At 38.6% G+C, this 21,496-nt stretch overlaps 1 protein-coding gene across 2 annotated transcripts in view; it reads left to right on the forward strand.

Moving 5' to 3' along the window:
- Positions 1–18,278, forward strand: part of LOC121318652 (terminal uridylyltransferase 7-like) — a 43,701-nt gene extending 25,423 nt beyond the window's left edge. For both annotated transcript variants that reach the window (XM_041255561.1, XM_041255569.1), the window contains 13 exons: positions 97–154; positions 255–358; positions 549–638; positions 924–1,037; positions 3,445–3,522; positions 8,470–8,647; positions 8,965–9,012; positions 14,057–14,148; positions 14,535–14,650; positions 15,016–15,281; positions 16,461–16,540; positions 16,999–17,041; positions 17,531–18,278. In XM_041255561.1, the coding sequence (XP_041111495.1) occupies positions 97–154; positions 255–358; positions 549–638; positions 924–1,037; positions 3,445–3,522; positions 8,470–8,647; positions 8,965–9,012; positions 14,057–14,148; positions 14,535–14,650; positions 15,016–15,281; positions 16,461–16,540; positions 16,999–17,041; positions 17,531–17,595 (1,332 nt within the window). In that variant the 3' untranslated portion in view covers positions 17,596–18,278. The remainder of the gene's footprint in view (positions 1–96; positions 155–254; positions 359–548; positions 639–923; positions 1,038–3,444; positions 3,523–8,469; positions 8,648–8,964; positions 9,013–14,056; positions 14,149–14,534; positions 14,651–15,015; positions 15,282–16,460; positions 16,541–16,998; positions 17,042–17,530) is intronic.
- Positions 18,279–21,496: the final 3,218 nt, after the last annotated feature.

A 21,496-nucleotide genomic window follows, 5' to 3' on the forward strand; every position in this document is an offset into this window, starting at 1 on the left:
TCAGTTATGAGTTTTCTTTTTAAAATAAATGTGTTTAGGAAGTGAAGTTAGTAGACCAGCTTGTATGATTTGTTTATTTCAAAATCTTTGTTATAGGGACTGGACTGCATAAGGATTATTGAGAATTTGGCCAGAGTGCTCAGAAAGCATCCAGGTATGGAGTTTTAAATGTGAATATATGGTTAGGAAATCTATTTTGAACTGTTTAAACGTCCGTGTTAAAGGTAACCATTATTTTTGTATGTATCTTCTAGGTCTACGGAACATTCTGCCTATTACAACAGCTAAAGTGCCCATTGTAAAATTTTTCCATGTGAGGACTGGTTTGGAGGGAGACATTAGTTTGTACAATACTCTGGTAAGAGCTTTTTTATTATTAAATATTTTTACTGTGTACTTTGTATACTTTTTTTTTTTTTTTTAAACTTTGTATTGTATACATTTTTCAGAAAAGGGGTCCTAGCATCAAAAGCAGATTATTTCATCTATTTTAAATGCATGATTGAAATGAAGCTGAGAAATTCCTTTTATATTTTGCTCAAATACAGGCTCTCCATAACACAAGACTGCTTGCTGCTTATGCCAGTATTGACCCAAGAGTGAAATACCTGTGCTACACCATGAAGGTTTTTTCAAAGGTAAGAGTTGTGGACTAAGAAGTATTTTTATTCCCAGACTACCTGTTCCAGTGCAACAGTGTCATCTGCAAACACGTCCCGTTAAACAGGAGGAAACTTTCTGGAAATAGTTTCTATAACTTTTAAATAACTACTTCAGGTATACTTGGCAGTTGTAATTTTGTGTGTGTGTGTGTGTGTGTATAATATATATATATATATATATTATATATATATATATATATATATATATATATATATATATATATATATATATATATTGTCTTACTTGTTTTGGTTTTACAGGTGTGTGATATTGGAGATGCTTCGAGGGGCAGTTTGTCCTCTTATGCTTACACTCTAATGGTGCTCTACTTTCTGCAACAAAGAAAACAGCCAGTCATCCCAGTGCTTCAAGAGGTATTTCTTTATCCACAATCTAGATTTGTCAACCGTTTAACTATGGTAAACAATTTAACATTGGTCACTCGCAAGGGATTATATTTTGGCATCCTATAATGATTGTGGTTATGTTTGGTTAAATACATCAGTCTATTTTTTTTTGTTGCTTTTTTTAATTTATTTTTTTTAAGTTGACACACACACACACAATAGATGATGATGTTAGCAACCTCTCGGTAACCATCAAAGGGTTGTTATTAACCGAATGTTGTTATTAAGTGAAAAGCCACATTTTCAATTGTATTTATATGGAAAAAGCGATAAACGCGTAAAAGCGTAAACTAGTTGTATTTCAGTGCGCTGTTTCTACATGTCTTGGTTCATTAGTTTTACAAAATAAACACGAAAAACACCAAATGTCAGAACACCAACTGTTTACTAATACTACACGGATTGTAAAACAAAAAGGTGTACACTGTACTGTACACACAGTATTACAACAACATACTGTCAATATCCTTAAAAACAGTAAAGCATCGTTTTAAAAGTATAGTTGTCCAATGCTAGTTTTTTTACGATTCGCCACCTCCAGCTGTAAATCACTCTCAGTTTGCAGCTTCGTAGCCAATTTCAAAATGCTGGATACAACAGATTTTGAAATGCCAAACTTTTCTGCTGCCTGTACTTGTTTAGCACCGGGTTCACGTAGTGCCTCTAGAATCCGAACTTTATTGGCTATAGAAAGGTCTACATGTTTTGAAGCTACGATGACAGACGACAGTCAGACTCGCAGCTGCATTATGGAAACTGATACATAAATAGACGCTGCAATGCGTGCGCACGATGTATTCGTGTGTGTGTCATAGCCATAGAAATTGTTAAAGAAGTTGTCATTAAGCAGCAGACAGTTGCTATTGGATTGGTTCCTGTGAAAATGTTGAAAATGCTGAAAGTTGTCTATCAGGGTTGCTAATAACTGACATCTACTGTGTGTGTGTGTGTGTGTGTTATATATATATATATATATATATATATATATATATATATATATATATATATATATATATATAATATTATATATATATAAATACTAACAAAATCACCGATTTTCGGTCGACGGATTGCAAAACTATACAACACACACCGCCCATTTATATGTAGGGGTCTACTTAAATCGCAGTAAATTTCTGTATTTTTCATGGGTAGGTTGCAGAATAAATTAGGATTTCGCTGACCTTTTTAAACATTAAATAAACCTAAGTAGACAGTATTTCAGAACACTATAAAGCCTATTTTGCTTCCTTACTAAAACAGAGTGCTGTCATTTGTTAAAGGCAAGCAAGCAACATCCCCCCCTGCAGTTGACTTGCCCATACAGTGAGACTGCACATCTGCATCCACTGAATTGGTGTTAAGGCAAAGCTTTGCCAAGTTATACAGATGTGGAACTCGATTCGAAACAGTCCTAAAACTCGGTTACCCAAGGGCATCTGGCATACTTTAATAAAGGCAATGTATGCAGCAAATTCGTTGACATGTTATTTGTCCCGACCAATAATTTATTTTATTAGTACCACGGCAAAACAAAGAAAACGTGGCTATTCGGGTCTAAAATTCCAACTGCTAAAAAGTAAGCAGCAGGTTGAAGCGAGGTGGCTGTGAAAGATCTGTTTTAGGACTGATTTAACTTGCAGACAGGAATACTTTTTGTCTGGTCTGATTTTCCAGTTTAGTTTCTTAAAGCTGTTTATTTTACGTTCTGTTCAACAGCCTCTGTAGCAGCTTTTGTTTAATGTGCGATTCTGAAGCTAAATAACGATCTATCGTATTTTCTCCAAAGACACATTAAGATATGCAAAACAGTTACCTTAATCTGCATGTACAGTTTCTTTGGGAAATATCTTGAAACGATCATCAGCTGAAATATACTTTGCTTTTTTTGTCATCCATTTCTACTATTTTACCTCCAAGGCTGAAAACAAGATTTTAGGAACCTAAATGAAAACAATGTAGCACCTAACTTTGTCCAACCCCCTACTGATGTTATATGTGAACATTGTTTGTTTGTTTGTTTTTTGCTTAAGTGCAATGCACACAAGACCAGTTACATCATTTTTTTTTTTTTTTTTTTTTTTTTTTTTTTTTTTTTTTTTAACATTTTCATTTTGTTGATCATTAATGAACATTTCTGTACTGTGGATGTTGTCGAGTGACTGAAAATGAGCTATTTTGTGTTTGAATTGAAAGTGATGGTCTTGGCGTGGAATGGGCAGAAGTTCAAGTATATTTTCCTCTAGAGGAATTATCACTTTTTGACGTGACTACTGTGGTATTATGCTTTTTATCGAATGGCTCAGGATGCAGATATAGTGTGTGTGTGTGTGTAAATAAAAAAATAAAATATGTGTGTGTTTCTTTTTTTAAGATTTACGATGGTCCAGGAAAACCTGAGAAGGTCGTTGATGGTTGGAATGTGTACTTCTTTGATGATCTTTCAAACCTGGTATGTTCAGGGTGTATGACATTTTATTCATTTTCAGGGAAGTGACTCGCCTGTGTAAATGACTTAATGAAGTTAACCTCTGTCATTATCGCCTGTCAGTTCAGCTTTCTTTTATGTGGGGCGAGGGTCTCCAGTGTAAACAATGCAAGGCCAGATGGCAAAAGCAGCTGTAAGCGACTATGGATAAAAAGCATTTCAGAATGCCACTAGCATATTAAATACAACCATGGCGCTCTGCTATATATGATTCTATTTCGTGGATGTAGCTACCTCCCCTCTCACTGTTGGGATATGCGCTGGTCACATGCTGAATCACTGAGCTTTCAATATCAAAGTAGTGACACCTCGGGGAGCTTTTCCTCTCTTTGCTTTTTACAGAGGTCGTCTCAATATCTGAGCTGTGTGTTTGGCAGTTCGAGTTTCTGTTTACAGTTCTCGGGCACCATCTTGCCTGTGTTCCGAGGTAAGCATCCGTTTCTCCCTGCTCTCTCTAGATTAGTTCTGATTAGGGTGGTTGAGTTCAGGTAGAGTGGATGCTACACTTCTAAGTGTAGCGTGTGTATCATGCTATAGCTGTGCTTGCATGCTTTAGCTGTGGTTCACAGCTCCTGCTTGATTAGTTCTGGTTGCCGGATCTGAGTTCAGGGAGGGTTAGGATACTGCAGAAGACCTACCTGCTCCGTCTTGATTAGTATAACTAATCACTGAGCTGGAGTACAGGGAAGCGTCCTCCTCCTCGGTTAGCTGGCAGTTGAGGTTGATTTCAGGAAAGGTATAATAATAATAATAATAGATAATATCACTGAAATTGAGTACAGGAAGGCTCCCTCCTGCTCCTTTCAGTTAGTTTGTAACCATTGCAGTTGAGTTCAGGAAAGCTTAAACATTCTAATACATGTACTGTTTGGGCGCTGAGCATGCCTCCCGTGCCCTTACAGATCCTGACTCATGCCGGATATGTGGGGTCTTCCAGACCCGGACGTTTTATCAGAGATTGCGGCTGCTTACGAGAGTGCCTGCCACTAGCGTAGGCATGTCCGCCACGGCCACTTCAGTGGCCTCTCATGTTGCAACCATCGTCTGAGATACTCAGCTCCCTTCTTCCACCCCACCTCCTGGGAAAAAGCGGGCAGCGTGTTGAAGACACAGAACTGTTGGCCCTCACGGTGCTCCAGAATCAGATGAGTGAGTTCATTGCCCCTCTTTCCCCGCCGGTGGGGTCGGGGCCAATAATTAAAATGGCTCTCCTGCTGGCCTCCCCCCAGTTTGATTGCTCAGATGCTGTTGGTAGCTGCGTCTGACTCCTTGGATTCCATTCAGGAATCCGAGAGTTTTTCTACAGGGAAAGAAGTGATGGACGGAGGTTCCTCAGAACCAACCTCATCGACCTTCTAAGGGGTCATTAGAAGGGCTGCCCAATTCCTCAAACTCCCATGGCAAGCGGCAGTAGAGCCGTCGGAATTGGTGCTTTATCAACATGCTCGCTCACTGCCTGATAATGCCTTGATAATTTAATACTGAGTTGATTAGTTCTCTTACTCACAATATTTAATTGAGGTGTTCTAAAGGTCGAGGATTTACTATGAACAAACATTCACGTGCAAACACAAGGAATGGTTAATCAGTAGTAGTACACAACTAATAAACAAATCAGAAAAGTCACAAAGTAAATATCTTGGTCTCTAAGCACAAAACACTATTCAAAACTCCTCTCACTGCAATCATGCTTGACTAGCAGGCAATTGAAATATGACACCGCCTATCTCCTATCATTAGCAGCAAGCAAGCAGGCTGTAATGTAGCTAGTCCCTCGCTCACACACACGCCCACATCCAGTGCACAGAGTACATCTGAGATAATGCAGACAATCTTAAGAATATATCACATTAAGCTTAGTAATGGTATATAGATTAAGTATATGGCAAGTTTACTTTTAAAGAACTTTATCATATAACAGTATGAGGTAGATTACATAGTTCATCAAGTTATTTCACGCGCAAGATGTGCAAACTAAAAAATTAAGTTGAATTCTATGTGTATGTGTTACAATTAATTTTTCCATGAAAGGAAAATGCAACTGGAATTATACTCAACGGTTCCTTGAAGCTTAGACTTTTGGTCCGCTGGTTTGGAATCTCAATCTGTTGTTTCCAGTACAAAACTCTCCTCTCTGCAACAAAGTCTTCAGTCCCATTTTGAGTCAGAATTTGGCAACAAGGTTTCAATTCTCGATAGAATCAACAAACAGCTGCGTTAGAATCAACAAACAGCTGCAACAAAGTCTCCAGTCCTCGGTATAGCATCCACAGCAGCGCCTTTCCACTCTGCCCTCTTCGTTGAATGTTTAGCTATGCAGGTAGCCGGTAGCACAGTTTCTTTTGGATACTGTGGTTTTAGGTGTAGAGCAGACCCAGACTGGTTTGTCTGATAAGTCTCTCTAAGTTTTACGGCAGTCCTGCAGCCGGGCCTCAGTCTCGTAGCTTGTGGTCGTTTACTCGCTTGCAGCATGCTTCCTTATCTTGGGTCCGTTCCAGGCAGAGTCCCGTCTTGTTTCCGTTTTTAGGCAGAGTCCCGGAGTTGCAGCTTTGCTTTGCAGAGTGACAGGACCTTGTTCGGCATTCTGTGTGGAGCGCAAAATGTTCAATTTTGCTTTGATTTTTTTTGTCTTTTTCACTCTGGTGATTAGCTACTTTCAGGAGGTCATTTGTATATCTTGCTTTTTTAACTCCAACGCCTTTTGATGTTTTAGTGTCCTTTTCCACTGGGACATCGCTAGTTTCTGTCTTCCTTGCGTCAAAACGATTGCTGTTGCATGTGTGAATTGCCTATGCATAACTTAACTGTCTGCTCAGCCTAATCCAGTTCAGACGCCAGTCCTCTAATCAGTAGGTCATATAGTTTGTGTGTCTGCAAAACAGAGGCCCCTTTCAAGACACAGCAGTTTGCCCTGTTTCTCAAGACAGTTTCATGAATGAATTCAGTTACATTTCTAATACACGTTCATGTATAATCATATTCAGGGAATACATCATACAGAAAGGTCTGCTGCTCTTGGTCTAGACTGGCCTCTACACTGCCAGTTGCCAAGAAGGCTCTTTGCTCTTGCTCTTTTGTCAGAGGTGGAGTACATTATGAGGTTGGGCCTCTCGCTCAACGAGACGAAGTCACCTCTTCCCGAACAAGTGACGCATTTTTGGGGGCTCCAATTGGACTCCCGCACCATGAGGGCGAACCTGTTGGAAAACAGAGTCACGGCCCTCCGAGCATGTGTGTCCCGCTTTCAGCTAGGGACATCGGTGCCATTGATGCTGTGTCGGAAATTGCTGGGCCTAATGGCAGTGGGTACAGTCGCCCTTCCCCTTGGTCTCCTCCACATGTGCCCCCTCCAGACCCGGCTGAATTCTATTGGCCTCCACCTCGAGAGGGACAGATACCATTGGCTGAAGGTGTCCCGCAGGTGTCGGTCTGCCCTCGGCTGGTGGGACTCCACTTTCCGTCATTGGGAGGGAGTGAGCTTGGGTGCCATCCACAGGCGAATGGTCGTCAGCACTGGTGTCTTAGCCACAGGCTGGGGAGTGGTGTGGTTCTATTGCCTTAATGTGGCGAGTTCGAGTTGGCCTACATTGGGCACGAGGGTCCTGGCAGGCGCGCACGCTTCCTCGGCTCTTATGCCATGAGGGGGTTCATGCGATCGTCGTTTGCTGCCTTCCCCCGTGACGGCTTGGTTATTGCTATCCCAACAGTGAAAGGAGAGGGGGATGCAACCACAAAATTGAACGTTAGGTTACGAAGGTAACCGTGGTTTTATGAGTGGTAGCAGCTCCCTCCTGTTGAACTCACGGCAACGCAGGATGACGTTGGGAATTCTGTGCGTAAAAAGGAAGAGCTCCTGAGGCGTCTACTACTTATAGGGGAAGTACGTCGCTGCGGGGCCTTTCTTATTGAAAGCTCAGTGATTCGGCATGTGACTAGCGCATATCCCAACAGTGAGAGGGGAGGGAGCTGCGACCACAAAATAGAACCATGGTTACATACATAACCTAACGTTTTAATCAATCTGTAACAGGGCGATCAGCCCTGTACATTTAGTTGTTTATTTTTAGAACAGGGTCTCCCCCTCTGCCCCTGTGTTATTTTGTATGTGTTTGTTTTATGTATTTGTATACATGACGGCGTAGCCATGCATTTTGTTTTGTTGTTGTTGTTTTGAAAATGTATTTATTGTAAATGACAGGGGAGGCTGTATGTTTTGTTTTTGCCGCGTGGATGGGAATCCCATCCACGTTAATTAAAACTCGTGCAGAAAGTGGCCATCTCCCGAATTAAGTGATTAATTTGTTGCTAATCGTGAGATGTACATCTGTATAAATACCTGCAGCTCAGTACAAGGTGGGTGTATGGAGGAGAGCGAGAGAACGAGCAAGGAGAAAATAAATTTAAAAATAATGATCAGTGAAGGCTATTGCCCAGCCTGATCGTACTTTGTGTTTGTGATTTGTTTAAACCTTTTATTTTTCTGCTCTGTGAGCACTGTCTGTTTGTTTAAATATTTTATTTTTGTATTTAAAATAAAACAACGCACACCGCGTCTATTTGAACTGCAGTTACCTAGTTTGTTGTTCCTCATTCTGGCCTGACGTCACCACAACGCCATTTCCTGCCACACCATCTAATTTCCTTAACCATTTTTTTATCACTAGAGTTAAACTGAGAGGAGAGAGTGACTGCAATTGAATGGAGTGCTGCCTTGTCCATTTATCAATTAATTTAACTAAAACATATAAACTAAATTTTGCTTTACTCCAGTAGGAAGCATGTTGAACATCATTCTGTGCAGTGTAGTTAAAATACCTAAAGTTGGGAAAAACTAGCTTTTTCAATATAATCATTTATTAATATTCCAATTATAAGCATTAACCATTTCCTTTTGATTATTTTAATATGCAGCCAAACAGGTGGCCCCAGTTTGGAAAAAATACTGAATCAGTGGGAGAGCTGTGGTTGGGAATGCTTCAGTTCTACACTCAGGAGTTTGACTTCAAAGAGCATGTCATTAGTATCAGGAGAAAGAAACTGCTCACAACCTTCAAGAAACAGTGGACATCAAAGTACATTGTTATCGAAGGTAAGGTTTAAAGGAAAATGCGTGGTGCTGCAATTTGTGTTGTGTTTTGTGTGGGCCGGTTGAGAGGTTTCAGCAGATTCTAGTCATTATTTTAAGGCTAATGCATAATAAATTGCTTTGATCTGTAATGGAAAAATTGTGTTTTCAGGATGAATATACTGGTGAACAAGAAAAAAAATGTATTTTTAGTTTTAATATAGAACTGAAATGCATTCACAAATACTGTTTGATTACCTTTGAAAATTTAATGCAATGTTTGTGTTCTCAACCATAAACCTTATCGATGCATATTCACTGAATTGTAACTTTTATTACAGATCCCTTTGACTTGAACCACAATCTTGGAGCAGGATTGTCCAGAAAGAGTAAGCATTTTGACATTTTTATTTGTATATACTGTAGTTTACTTAGTGTAATGCAGACTTATTTACATATTATTGAGGCTCATGAAGAGTGGTGCACGGAATTTGAACATGCAGAGAACACAGGCACACACAAGACGCACGCATAATTCCGTGCTCTTGTGGGTGTTGCAGAGTACAACCGAGGTGAAAGCAAGAGAAGACGCTGCTAAAACTAATAATATTGAAATATACAGGCTTCCTGAAAAGCGTGCAAGAGCTGTTAGTAATTGAACTCGGTATTTGTATTTATACAATGATACCCTATAAAAATTTATGCAACCAATGAAATAGAATAAACAAATGTAATTTTGCGCAATGTATTCTTTTTGCTAATAATACCATGTTACCGGATTTTGCCAAGTCAATACCCCATTTGAAAGACCCCACCCCCCCAACTTTTAACTAAAAGCAACATTTTCACCATTAATTTCTGTTTGTTAATAACCATGTGCAAATAGTGCCTGAGGGGAAATGTCACGGCTTACGTGAAAAAACTGCCTAGAAGTAGTTGCTCTCTGCATTAATGATTCACACAATTACTTGCATCATCAATAGTGAAGGTTCAGGTGATGAAGACGTGGAGTTTGGTGGTTTCAAGGCTACAGACTTTACAGTATGATTGATTACGCTTTCCTGTTATGCTACAATCCATATTTTGGATTATTTTAGACACTGCAAGAGCTTGTAACAGGCATTTTGTATGAACAATTTAATGTTATAGTGCTACATTAATTTATTATTTCGTGTTGTCTTTTCACACTGGATGCTCCCAGTATCTTATTTAGTGGTTATGTAAAGCCATTTATTTTAGTGGTTAGAAAATTTCACTTGTTTTATTTTTTTTTGTCTACCTAGGCGAATAAAAGTTTTTTTAACAGATACAGTATAATACAAATAAAGAGTGAATTTCCTTTGTTGCCTTTAATCGCAAAATCAGAGTTAAGTTTAAACGTGTAAAAGCCACCCAGTTAGTTACCTGAAACTCAGGAAGAACGCAGTGCCAAAACTAATTTAGCAATATTAATTAATCATTAATCAACAGTATAAAGTTTGTATTTTTCTTGTTTAGAAATATGAATGACAATTTGACTCGAAGAAAACATTTTCTTATAAAAAGTTTAGTTTTTGTTCTGTAGAAAATATTTTTTACACATTCAAGCAATATTATTTAATGTCTAACATTAGTTTACATCAGATCTCAGACAATTAGACCTTTGTCTCAGCATTTCATTCAGCACATAGTGTGCGGCTTGTCGTTGCGACATTGTTAAAGCCTGTAAATTTGCAACATTGCAGCCTCGAAATTAAATTGGCACGCTGTTGGGCAGTTAAAGGTTCAAAACACACCTGAAATACTAAATAATACAGAAATGCTTAAGCCATAGCAAAGTAAGAAAAATACAGAAGCATCCTAGTGCCAATTAAAAAAAAAAAAAAAAAAAAAAAAAAAAAAAATCTCCTAATTAGGACTAAAAAGTCAAACTAGGAGTTTAAAAGGATTAGGAGATTTTCCTTTTTTTTTTCTTTTTTTTTGACTGGCACTAGGACGCTTCTGTAGAGGAAAAAAATCATATTGAAAGTAAAGAAAATGAAATAGACCCTACTACTTGATCGGACTTGATTTGGGAGAGCTGTTCTTTCAGCACCACGTGCAGAGAGAATTCGGGCTGCCTTGCGTCAGTCTTGTGAGTTTACCTTGTTTCTGTGTAAGCTGTGGGGCAAGGAGTCTATTTGGTGCCGGGTTTAGGACCCCTTTAAATGCTCATTGCAGCAGGTTTTGTCTTTGTCTGGGTTCATTTTAATGAATAAAACAAATAGTAAGTGCTATGAAGATGGTTCTTGTTTCTATGTAAGCTGCAGGCAAGGCTGAGGTGATTGGTGCTGGTGTAGCACGAGAAACTGCATCCTATGAGAAAGTGTAGCCCTGTAATGTGACCACACGAGTAGAAATCCTTATGAAAATAGAGGCTACGATTTGAAACAGACCCAGTGTGAATGCAGCCTAATATATACAGTGATTTGCAGAAGTATTCACCCCCCTGCAAAATTTTCACTTTTTTTTGGCACCTGAGCGTACTCCACGACGCTGTGAAATTAGACTTTACATGTAGAATCTACACAAACTACTCCACAGTGATAAAGTAAAAAAAATCCATATAGAATATAAATAGGTAAGATTTACCACCCCTTTGCTACTGCAACCCTAAATCAGCTCAGGTGCAAATAATTTGTTTGAAAGGCCACAACATTAGTGAAATGGTTTCAGCCTGTGTGTACTCAATGTGGTTTAACTTGTAAATAATTTCCCTCAAGTATATAAAGACTTTCAAGCTGCAACACACATAGTGATCCAACATAGCAACCATGAAGGTCAAAGAGCTTTCGAAACAAGTCCGGGATAAAGTGGTAGAGAGACACAGAGCAGGAGAAGGATACAAGAAAAAAAGGCGCTGATTATCCCTGTTTGGCACAGTCCATCATTTAGAAGTGAAAAATGCATCATACCGCCCAGACACTACCCAGATCAGGTTGCCCTCCCAAACTGAGCAGCCGGGCAAGCAGGACGCTGGTTCTGGATTTCACTCTGAATCCAACAGTGACCTTCAGAGATCTGCGAAGTTCTGTGTCTGAGATTGGAGTCGGTGTTCACACATCAACAATAAGCCGGTCCCTACACAAAGCTGGCCTGTATGGACGGGTGGTAAGAAAGAAGCTATTCAAAAAGTCTCATCTTAAAGCATGTATGAAGTTTGCGAAAAAGCATGTAGATGATACTACAGACGTGGAGAAAAAATTAGTGGTCAGAAGAGACAAAAATTGAACTTTTCGGTCTAAATTCCAAGTATTACATCTGGCGCAAGCCCAACACTGCACATCACCCAGTCAACACCATCCCAACTGTCAAGCATGGTGATGGCAGCATCATGTTATGGGGATGCTTCTCTTCAGCAGGGACTGGGAAGTCAGGATTGAGGGGAGAATGGATGGTGCAAAGTACACCAAATCCTTGAGGAAAAAACCTGTTTGAGTCTGGAGAGGAAATTCACATTTCAGCAGGACAATGACCCCAAGCACAAAGCCAAAGTGACACTGGAGTGGTTGAACAAGAAGAGAATTAATGTTCTTGAGTGGCCCAGTCAAAGTCCTGACTTGAATCCAATCAAAAATCTATGGTGAGACTTGAAGATTGCAATCCATTGGCGATCCCCAACAAACTTATCAGAACTGGAGCAATTTTCCCATGAAGAATGGGCAAAAATTTCACCATCCAACTATATTAAATTACACACACAGTGCCTTGCAAAAGTATTCAGACCCTTCCTATGGTGTCCCATTTTGTGAAATTACAAAATGATGCATATACATTTTTTTTTTTTAAACTTAATATTTTGTTTAAAACTGGAATGCTCAAACTGAAGACTTCTAAAGTTACAGTAAATGTCAGCAAAAACTAAAGAGGAAAAACTGAAATGTTCATTGCATAAGTATTCAGACCCATCAGCTCAATATTTGGAAGCACCTTTTTGGCAACAATTACAGCCGCAAGTCTTTTTGGGTAAGTCTCTACCAACTTGGCACACTGGCTTGGTGCAATTTGTGCCCATTGTTCTTGGCAGATTTGCTCAAGTTCTCTCAAGGTGCTTGGGGATTGCTTATGGACAGCAGTTTCCAAGTCTTTCCACAGATTCTCAATAGGATTCAAGTCAGGACTTTGACTGGGCCACTCAAGGACATTCACTTTCTTATTCTTAAGCCACTCCAGTGTAGCTTTGGCCTTGAGCATTGGATCACTGTCCTGCTGAAAGGTGAATCCCCCCCCCCCATTTTAAGTCTTTAGCAAACTGAAACAGGTTTTCCTCTAGTATTTGCCTGTACTTTGCTCCATCCATTTTTCCTTCAATCTTAATCAACCTTTTGAGTCCGTGCTTGACTGTAGGGATGGAGTTGACTGGGAGATGTGCTATGTTGAGTCTGCACCAAACGTAACGCTTGGCATTTAGTCCAAAAAGTTCCAATTTAGTCTAGTCTGACCAGAACACCCTTTGCCACATTTTGGCAAGATCACTCAGATGCTTTGTTGCAAACCTCATGTGGGCTTATTTTTAGTAATGGCTTCCTTCTTTCCACCCTGCTTTACAGGCTACTTTTATGAAGTGTTTTGGATATTGTTGACCTATGCACTTTTTCTCCCATCTCAGCCATTGAACTCTGTAGCTCTTTCAAAGTTGGCTCACAGTGGCATCCCTCACCAGTTTCCTCCTTGCCCGGCTGCTCAGTTTGGAGGGACGACCTGATCTAGCAGTGTCTGGGTGGTACAATGCACCTTCCATTTCTTGATGATTGAGGGATATTCAGAGACGTCGATATTTTTTTGTACCCTTCTCCTGATCTGTGCTTTTCAGTGACTTTATCCCTGACTTGCTTTGAAAGCTCCTTGGTCTTCATGGTTGAGTCTTTGTTTGAAATTCACTACCAGACCAAGGAACCTCACAGACAGGTATTTTTATTCTGAAATCATGAGAAATCATAACAGAGTCCATTCAACTAATTGTGTTACTCGTTAAGGTCATTTTGTACACCTGAATTAGTTTAGGTTTGCCACAGCAAAGGGTTTCAATTCTTATGCAATCATGACTTTTCCATTTTTATTTAGATTAATTATCTATTTACTTCTTTCTTTTTGTTTTTGCTTTCAATGTGTGGAGTAGGTTGTGTATATAACACATTAGTTCCTACTTCAAAGTTTCATATGACTGGGAGAGTCAGGGTCTGAATACTGAGAGGGTCTGAATACTTGCAAGGCATTGTGTATGTATGTATGAATATGGATGCAAGTCAGTTATGATCAGTTTTTCAACTCTTGAGCTGCCAGCTGTTTTTCATTGTACAAAATTGCCAGTTTAGGTTTGGTTTTATCTTTTGTCGATATTATTTGGTTTGGAATTTTATTAAAATTATGGTTATGTTAATTCCTAATTTTTGTATTTATGTATCTCTATTATAGTGACAAATTTTATCATGAAAGCTTTCATCAATGGCAGAAGAGTCTTTGGTACACCAGTCAAAGTCTTTCCAAGCGAATACCCTACAAAAATGGTATGCTTTTATTAACTTTCAAGTGTTTGCACCAGCAGTGTTTAATGTTTTCAGTGCTGTTTTTTTATGGTTCCATTTTGAGAAAAATATAAAAAAATATTTCAGTGCTCCTTTAAACCCCACCTCCAAATACAATTTACAAAACCAACTTTTCAGTTGGTCTTGATAAACTGCAGGCTAGAAGTTTGAAAACATTGGTCCCCTGTGACAGTGACCCCTAATGTTAACAACACTCATTTAATTGTGTTCTTTCATAAAATGACATGTTGTCGAAGTTGGAAATCTGCTCCAAGTGCACAGCTTAACTCATGACCTACTGCTAAAGTCCCCAAAAAGCTAATTATTCAACTCTTTGACCCTCAGTGACATGTAATACTTGTTTTCAGGAATATTTCTTTGACCCTGAAGTGCTGACAGAGGGTGAACTGGCCCCAAATGATAGATGCTGTCGAATCTGTGGAAAGATTGGACACTTTATGAAAGACTGTCCTTTGCGTAGGAAGTATGTATTTTCAGAGCTGCATAATTTAAGTGATGCAACCACACCTTTTCACCCAGTGGTGAATTCTTGCTCCCGTGGAAATGCTAAATGTGTTCATAGGAACTGATTTTTGACAGATTCTAACAGTGTAATCCTATCAAAAGCTAGAATTGATGTTTACATATACCTAGTAAAAATATGTATGTTAAGAAAAATTAAGCACTGTATATTTTAACATCACTATTTCACCACTAGATGCCACCACAACTCCACTTATGTCAACAGTCCATACTGCATGTATCGTTGGTAGGTGTCGTTGTGAGATTTAAAACATATTTTGTGATGTTTTGAATTTAAAATCTGGGGGAATTCAATTTTGTCAACAGATTAAGAAAGAGAGATCGAGGGTATAATGATGCTAGATATCAAAGGCAAAGCCTAGAAGACCGAGACATGTCAAACATGGGGAGCCCACCTCAGAAAACGAGGCAGGAACAGCTGACCTATGAGACTGGGAGGGACAGGACTCCTCGGCAGTGGGCTGACAAGTGGAGTAAGCAGGAGGACCGCGAGTTTAGAGAGAAGCGCTGCTTCATATGTGGATCTGAAGGCCACATTAAAAAGGAATGCCCTCAGTACAAGGGTTCTGCAGGTACCCTCTTTTAGCAGAATGTTCAGTGAATTACAGTGCAAGTTTCATTGTATTATAACCACTACCCAGCCGGCAATCCTTCATATAAAGAAATACCGGATACACAACAGTAGTCGTAATAAGCTAGTGGCAGTCTTGCTCCAGGTTACTGAAACTACAGCTTTCTCCTATGGAAATCTTAGTCATCTTATTGAGAATTGTATTTTATATAGCTCAAACTCATGCATCCTGACAGTTTTTGGCAAAACAGCCCAGTTTCCAAGATCAGTGGCACAGAGATGTGTGTGTTGTAATTGATGTTTTCAAGCTAAGTAACTTGCAGTTTGAAAGTCAAAATGTTCAGCATTGAATAGGGGTCTGATTGCTGGAGGTCCACATCTAGGAAGTCCTAGAAAAAAGAAATGTGCTAATTGTTTGCAGAAGGTTGTTAAAGCAGGGTTACAAAAGCAATATAACCTGCAAATATATAGTACCTGTGGTTATACAGCACATCATGAAACAATGTTTGAGTAGTTGTTAAAGCACAAAAATATGGTGTTTGACAACTGATCTAATGATAGTATTTAAATTTATAGTGTCTATACAACTGAACAATTGTGATCATGAAATGTAATACATAGGTTGCTATTTGTAAAGTTCTCCCTATGGCACCAGTCTAGTAATTTGAGAGAGCTGACCATAAAAGGTTTTACTAGTTTTTGTTTAATTTTCCTTTTAATGTCTTTGTAAAAATTTACTATTCTATTTGTAAATTTAGATCTGACATTGTCACTAGAGCAGGGGCATCAAACTCCAGTCATCGAAGGCCTCGGGGTCTTCTGGTTTTCATTTCAACCTAAGTTCTCAATTAACATAATTGCTCTAATTTGTTCAATTGGACATATTTACTATTTTTTTTTTTATTTTACAGTTGATGGTTTAAAAATGCACTTGATTCAAGGTACACGACCTATAAAACATTTTAAGGCTTGGAGGTGTTACATTTGTCCATTTAATCAAATAATTAGACCAATTAAGTAATTGAGAGCTCGGGTGGAACAAAAGCCAGAAGACACTGCGGCCCTCCAGGAACAGAGTTGGATACTGCTGGACTGCAGGGTGTTTAAATGTACTGGTGGGTAATTGTGTACATACACAGGTATATGACTTATTTAATTGTATGCCTTTTTCTAATTACAGGTGTTTCTAAACCTGGCAGTGTTTCATTTTCTACATCACCATCTGCTCCAAGTAATTTAAAGAATTTCAAAGTGAATCAGGTAACTACTGGTAATAGTCTTTAATTGCATTATTTGTACAGTATGTGTCCTGAATTGAGCTAAAAGATGAATAAAGCAGAAATTCAAATATGCCATGTGTGCAAATGCAACATATTCTCTGGGTAAAACTCTAGGGATCTAATTCAAACTGCTCTGAATACACTGGCAAATTGTGGTCAGATTACATATCTAACCTGTGGAGTCCCTGATTGCTACCTGCACTATTGTAGGGAAGACGAGGAAAAATTGTGAGCTGCACTAATTCTGTTTTTCTAGGGGGTCACAAACTGAAATACAGAATGCTGACAAGTTGTCTGGCACTGTAGGACTATTAGCCCTTTCTTTTACCTAATTTCATTGGAATTTACATGTCAGTTTTTACAAATGGTGGTAGATTTGTGGGATCTACGTGATTGATTGGGTCTCCATATCAATATGTTCTTATTTTGTATCTTCAGGGTACATCTCTGCAGAAGCAAAAAGTGTTAAGTCCTCAGACAGGTTTGGAGTCTCTTTTTATTGCATGTTGGATATCGCTTTTATTTGTACACTTATTAATCTTTTTTTTTATTTGCATGATGGATACCGGTTTTATTTGTAGACTTTTTCTTTTGGGAAACATAATTTTGGGGTATATACACTTAGTTTGTTCATGTTTCAGGATTAAAATGTAGGATTCTTACATGTAATTCCTTCATTTAAACTGGAAAATTAGAAGATGCTAACAAATTACTGATTTGTGTAGCTAGCTTCAGTCTCTTTAAACATGTATGCATTTAATTAAATGTTTCCCTGCCTGGTTTCTTGTTTAGTAAGTTTTTTTTATATTTTATTGTTTAATTGACAAGAAAAAAAAAACAACATATTTCCTGTCAATGAAATAAAATAAACTATTGGTTATGATAAGCATAAAACTGTTTTATACATACTATTGAGGCACATTAAGGATTTGTTTTTTCTATTTTTTTTTTTTTTTTTTTTTTTTTTCAGGCAGCCTTGTAAACAAGCACATGACTCAGGGAAGATCAGAACAAAAGTGGAATCAACAAGACTAATGAGGCAAGAGGGTCTCTACTAAAATATATTTTAACACATTTTGGTTGGTCTAATATATAACTGTACAAAACTCATTTTTGATTTATTAAATCTAAACCAGCATCACTGTAAAACAAATTTGATAACCTAAGCCAAAAGACGGTGTTTTAAGTTTAAAAGTTTTTATCCAGCCCCTCCTGAGGGGAATTTGTTCTTATTCCTAATAATTAATGTTTTAAACAAAAGCCATGATGCATGTCATTTGTGTACAGGCTGAGGTGTAGTGCAACCTTTTTTTTCTTGTTTTCTTTTAAATTCATGAACTAATTTGGTTGTATTTCAAGTGCACTATAAAGAACAGGCAAGTCTTTTGTAAGGACTGAATAATTGTTGTTATCCTTTAAGGTATAAGTAGTATTAAATGTGCATTTAATGTTTTTAAAATAATTGTTAACTTTGGCAAATAAGGAAGGCCTCTCACAAAATCATTGAATTTTTATGTATGAACTTTTGACTGGTTTTATTTTGAGAGTTTTGGTACAACATTAGTTTTGTTTTGCTTGATTTCAATTGCCACTGTGCTTTTGTTTGAAAAAACAAGACAAAGATTGTGGAGCTTGCCTCCAGGCTGAAATTGCTGCTATGATTTTATTTACCAGTGTCTGTGAAACCCATGACAAATAAAAGTTCTTAAGAAAAACAATGTTTTTGAAATTGTGTATTAAAAGTGAGTCAGGAGTCAAAATTTTACTCATTGTATAATGCTGTATGACGAACACCTGAAAGCTTCAGGTATGAAGGAGATTTATAATGGAATCTAACATCTAAATTGTTATTTGGTGGGGGGGGGGGTAGGCTTAGGCCAGTCCTCCTAGCACTGCTGCACAACTGCCTAATCAAACCTAAAACGTTTGCAGAATGTTCTTTGATTTGGGGTTATCTTTGGCTTCCTTGGTTTTCTTTACAGACAAAGCATTTATTCTCTGCTGCAGGAAACCTTGCTTTCATGAGCAGCAAGTGGACAGGCCTTAACCTGTAAGAAGGAGGTGATGTCATTAATGCACTTCCCTAACAACACAACTGTGGGTGGAGGGACCTCTGATGTAGGAATGACTTGCCTTTACGCACACTAGTATTTGTTTTTCTGAATACATATTCAAAGTGTTTTCATGTACAAACATCACAAACTGTACAGTTCAATAACAGACACAGCAGGCATTACAACTTACAGATGTAACATTAGGAAATGCTAGTGTATAAAGGTATGTTTTAAGACATGATTTAAATATACTCTAGTCCTTGATCAACCCAGGAAGAGCATTCCACACTCTTAGTGCTTAGGGCCATATAGGTCATCAGGAGAATTTTTAAATCAATTCTAGACTTGATAGGCAGCCAATGCAAGGATGCCGAAACAGGAGTTCTTACTTTGTCTGATGAACTCCACAGTCTTCAGTCCCACAGTCCCAGTCTTCATGTCACTTGGGTCAGGAGAAAGAACCAGATCTCTTTCCCAGAGATCCTTTTTAAAATCTTCCATAAAAAAAATTTAAAAATCCAATACCCAAGTCAAGTTGTCTGAATTTCTGCGTTTACTTGGGTAAGGACTAACGTGTGTTTCGCTTTATTATTTTTGTTCGGGGGAAAAAAAAGTCGGGCTAGAATTTTTTTCCTTTTCCTCTTTGTTTTCTGCTTCTATGCCTTCCATCTGTTTTAAGTGTAGTTCCCAACTTTCTCCATCTTCTAACACATTTATGTTTAATGTGTGTAAACATGTCATCACTCCAACTCAAAAGGAAGTTTCTTCCCCATTGTTGGTTTACTGTTCTACACCCTCTACGTCTTTTTTAAAAAAAAAAAAAAAAAAAAAAAAAAGGCAGCCCCAGAAAACAACAGGGTTTAGATTTTTCTTGTCCAAGGAAAAGCATGAGAAAAATCCACACACTCCCGCAGCAGTAGGGTGAGACGTGCTGGCGAAATTGGTGATCTGAGCAGTTAAAACAGGCTCAACATTTACAGCCTGTAACTCACACAGCAAGGTCTGGTACTATTGCACCTGGAAGTACACAGGAGCAATACTTTCCAGGTGCCCCCACCCTAGGAGATGATGACATCATTGACTCCGCCCCTGAGGAGGGCGCTTTGGAGTACAAAGACTGCCCCTCTCATACGCAGATGTAGATGCCGTACTGAGAATGATTTCATCCTCTCTCAAAGTACAACCCCATACCTGTGCAGATCAGGATGACTTCCTTAGCATCTTTGATGCAAGGGATAAAAAAAAGTCTTTGAAGGGTTCCCATTCCATGAGGCAGTCTGAAGGTCTGTTGAGGCTATTTGGCAAAGATCTGCTACTTCTGCACCATGTCTGCCCAGAGTAGATAATTTCTACAAGGTACCAGTGGATCATAAAAGCCACCTTTCAAACAACCTAAACTAGATATTATCATGGCTACACCAAACTGGAGGTATGTCCTCTAGATCTGTTTCTTTTGAATGGATCTGATAAAAACAATTCATCATTTCTTTTCAAAGAAATTACTATGCCTCCACATGCAGCATTCGTATCAATAATTATCAGATCCATGCAGCAAAATACCAGCATTTGCTGTAGAACCAGCTCTACAATTTTAGTCACCTACACCTGAAAATCTAGAGGTGGCCATGCAGATGGCAGAAGGAAAAAACCCTGCAAAAGTTCAGCTGCAAGCAGCATGTGACGCCATTTGTTGAGATAAGAAATAAAAGAAAGGAAAAGTCACTGCCTCCTTTTCGAGTCCAGATGAGTATAGTTTAAGGTAATTTGCAAAGTTACCAGACATGTTAAAGGTTACATGGTGACAACAGCTTGAGGGAATCCTTTTTCAAGCACGGATCAGAGCAATACAAAGAACATTTCAGTATTTTCAGTATAAATGCAGTTTCTCAATGACATAATGATTTTTCCTTAACCAATCAGAAAAAGACACAACTCTCAATCACTTGGTTAATTGCCCATTTGTCCTAACCCTAGCTTCAAAGCATCTGGCTCAATCACTTTGTCTTAAGAAGCCACTTTTTATAACCCTCATAAAATCACCTATAATTTCTTAAGAAAACCTGTTTTATAACTAGTTTGTAAAGATGTTTAACAATATGCTGGTACCTCAACACAAAAACAATGATCCACCCTAAATGGCAAATGCCTTTCATGTTAGAACTGGACATCAAAGGAGAACCCAAAACCTATTTCCAAATGTCTTGGAGGTCAGCCTTGTCCTAGCAAGGACAAAGTGACCAGAAAGGTTTAGCAATTTACTATCTAAGTAGGAATTTAACCAGAATCTGACTTAATCTTTAACCACTTCTGTGAGTTGTATTCTATGACCAAAAATTCATTTATATCTAAATAAAATGTTCCAACACCATTGTTACTAATACCAGAGCTGTAGCTAATGTCATCTCTGCAAAACAGTGCATCTAAATTAACTGTCTGCGGACACCCAGACATAAATATTGGAGATATGTTTTATTTGGCACCAGTATAAAAGATTCCCTGTCTGACATGGAGGCTAGTCAGACGATAAGATCTTGCTGTACTACAGGGAGAAATGCATCGTGCAACAGGGTTTTTTTTTCAATAGACAAAGGTCTTTCAGTAACCAGCCACCTCTACCATGGTTCAACAAGCAGCGCGGCTTTCAATGTGGCCAGGAGTTGAGACCACGTAGAACAGTACATAGCTCTCTACTACCTCCAGACATTTTCTCTGCCTTCCAACCGTACCCCTGACCCCTTCCACTGCCAACAGGAGGAAAGGTGTCTTATTTTCTAATCAGCTGGGAAAAAGTTACATCAAACCCCTGGGTCCTGAGGCTTATTCAACAGGGCTACAGGATTCCATTCCAGGTTTTACCACCATTAACAGGCATCATCCAGACA

Source organism: Polyodon spathula, chromosome 1 (assembly GCF_017654505.1).
Source record: "Polyodon spathula isolate WHYD16114869_AA chromosome 1, ASM1765450v1, whole genome shotgun sequence".
Classification (NCBI taxonomy): domain Eukaryota; kingdom Metazoa; phylum Chordata; class Actinopteri; order Acipenseriformes; family Polyodontidae; genus Polyodon; species Polyodon spathula.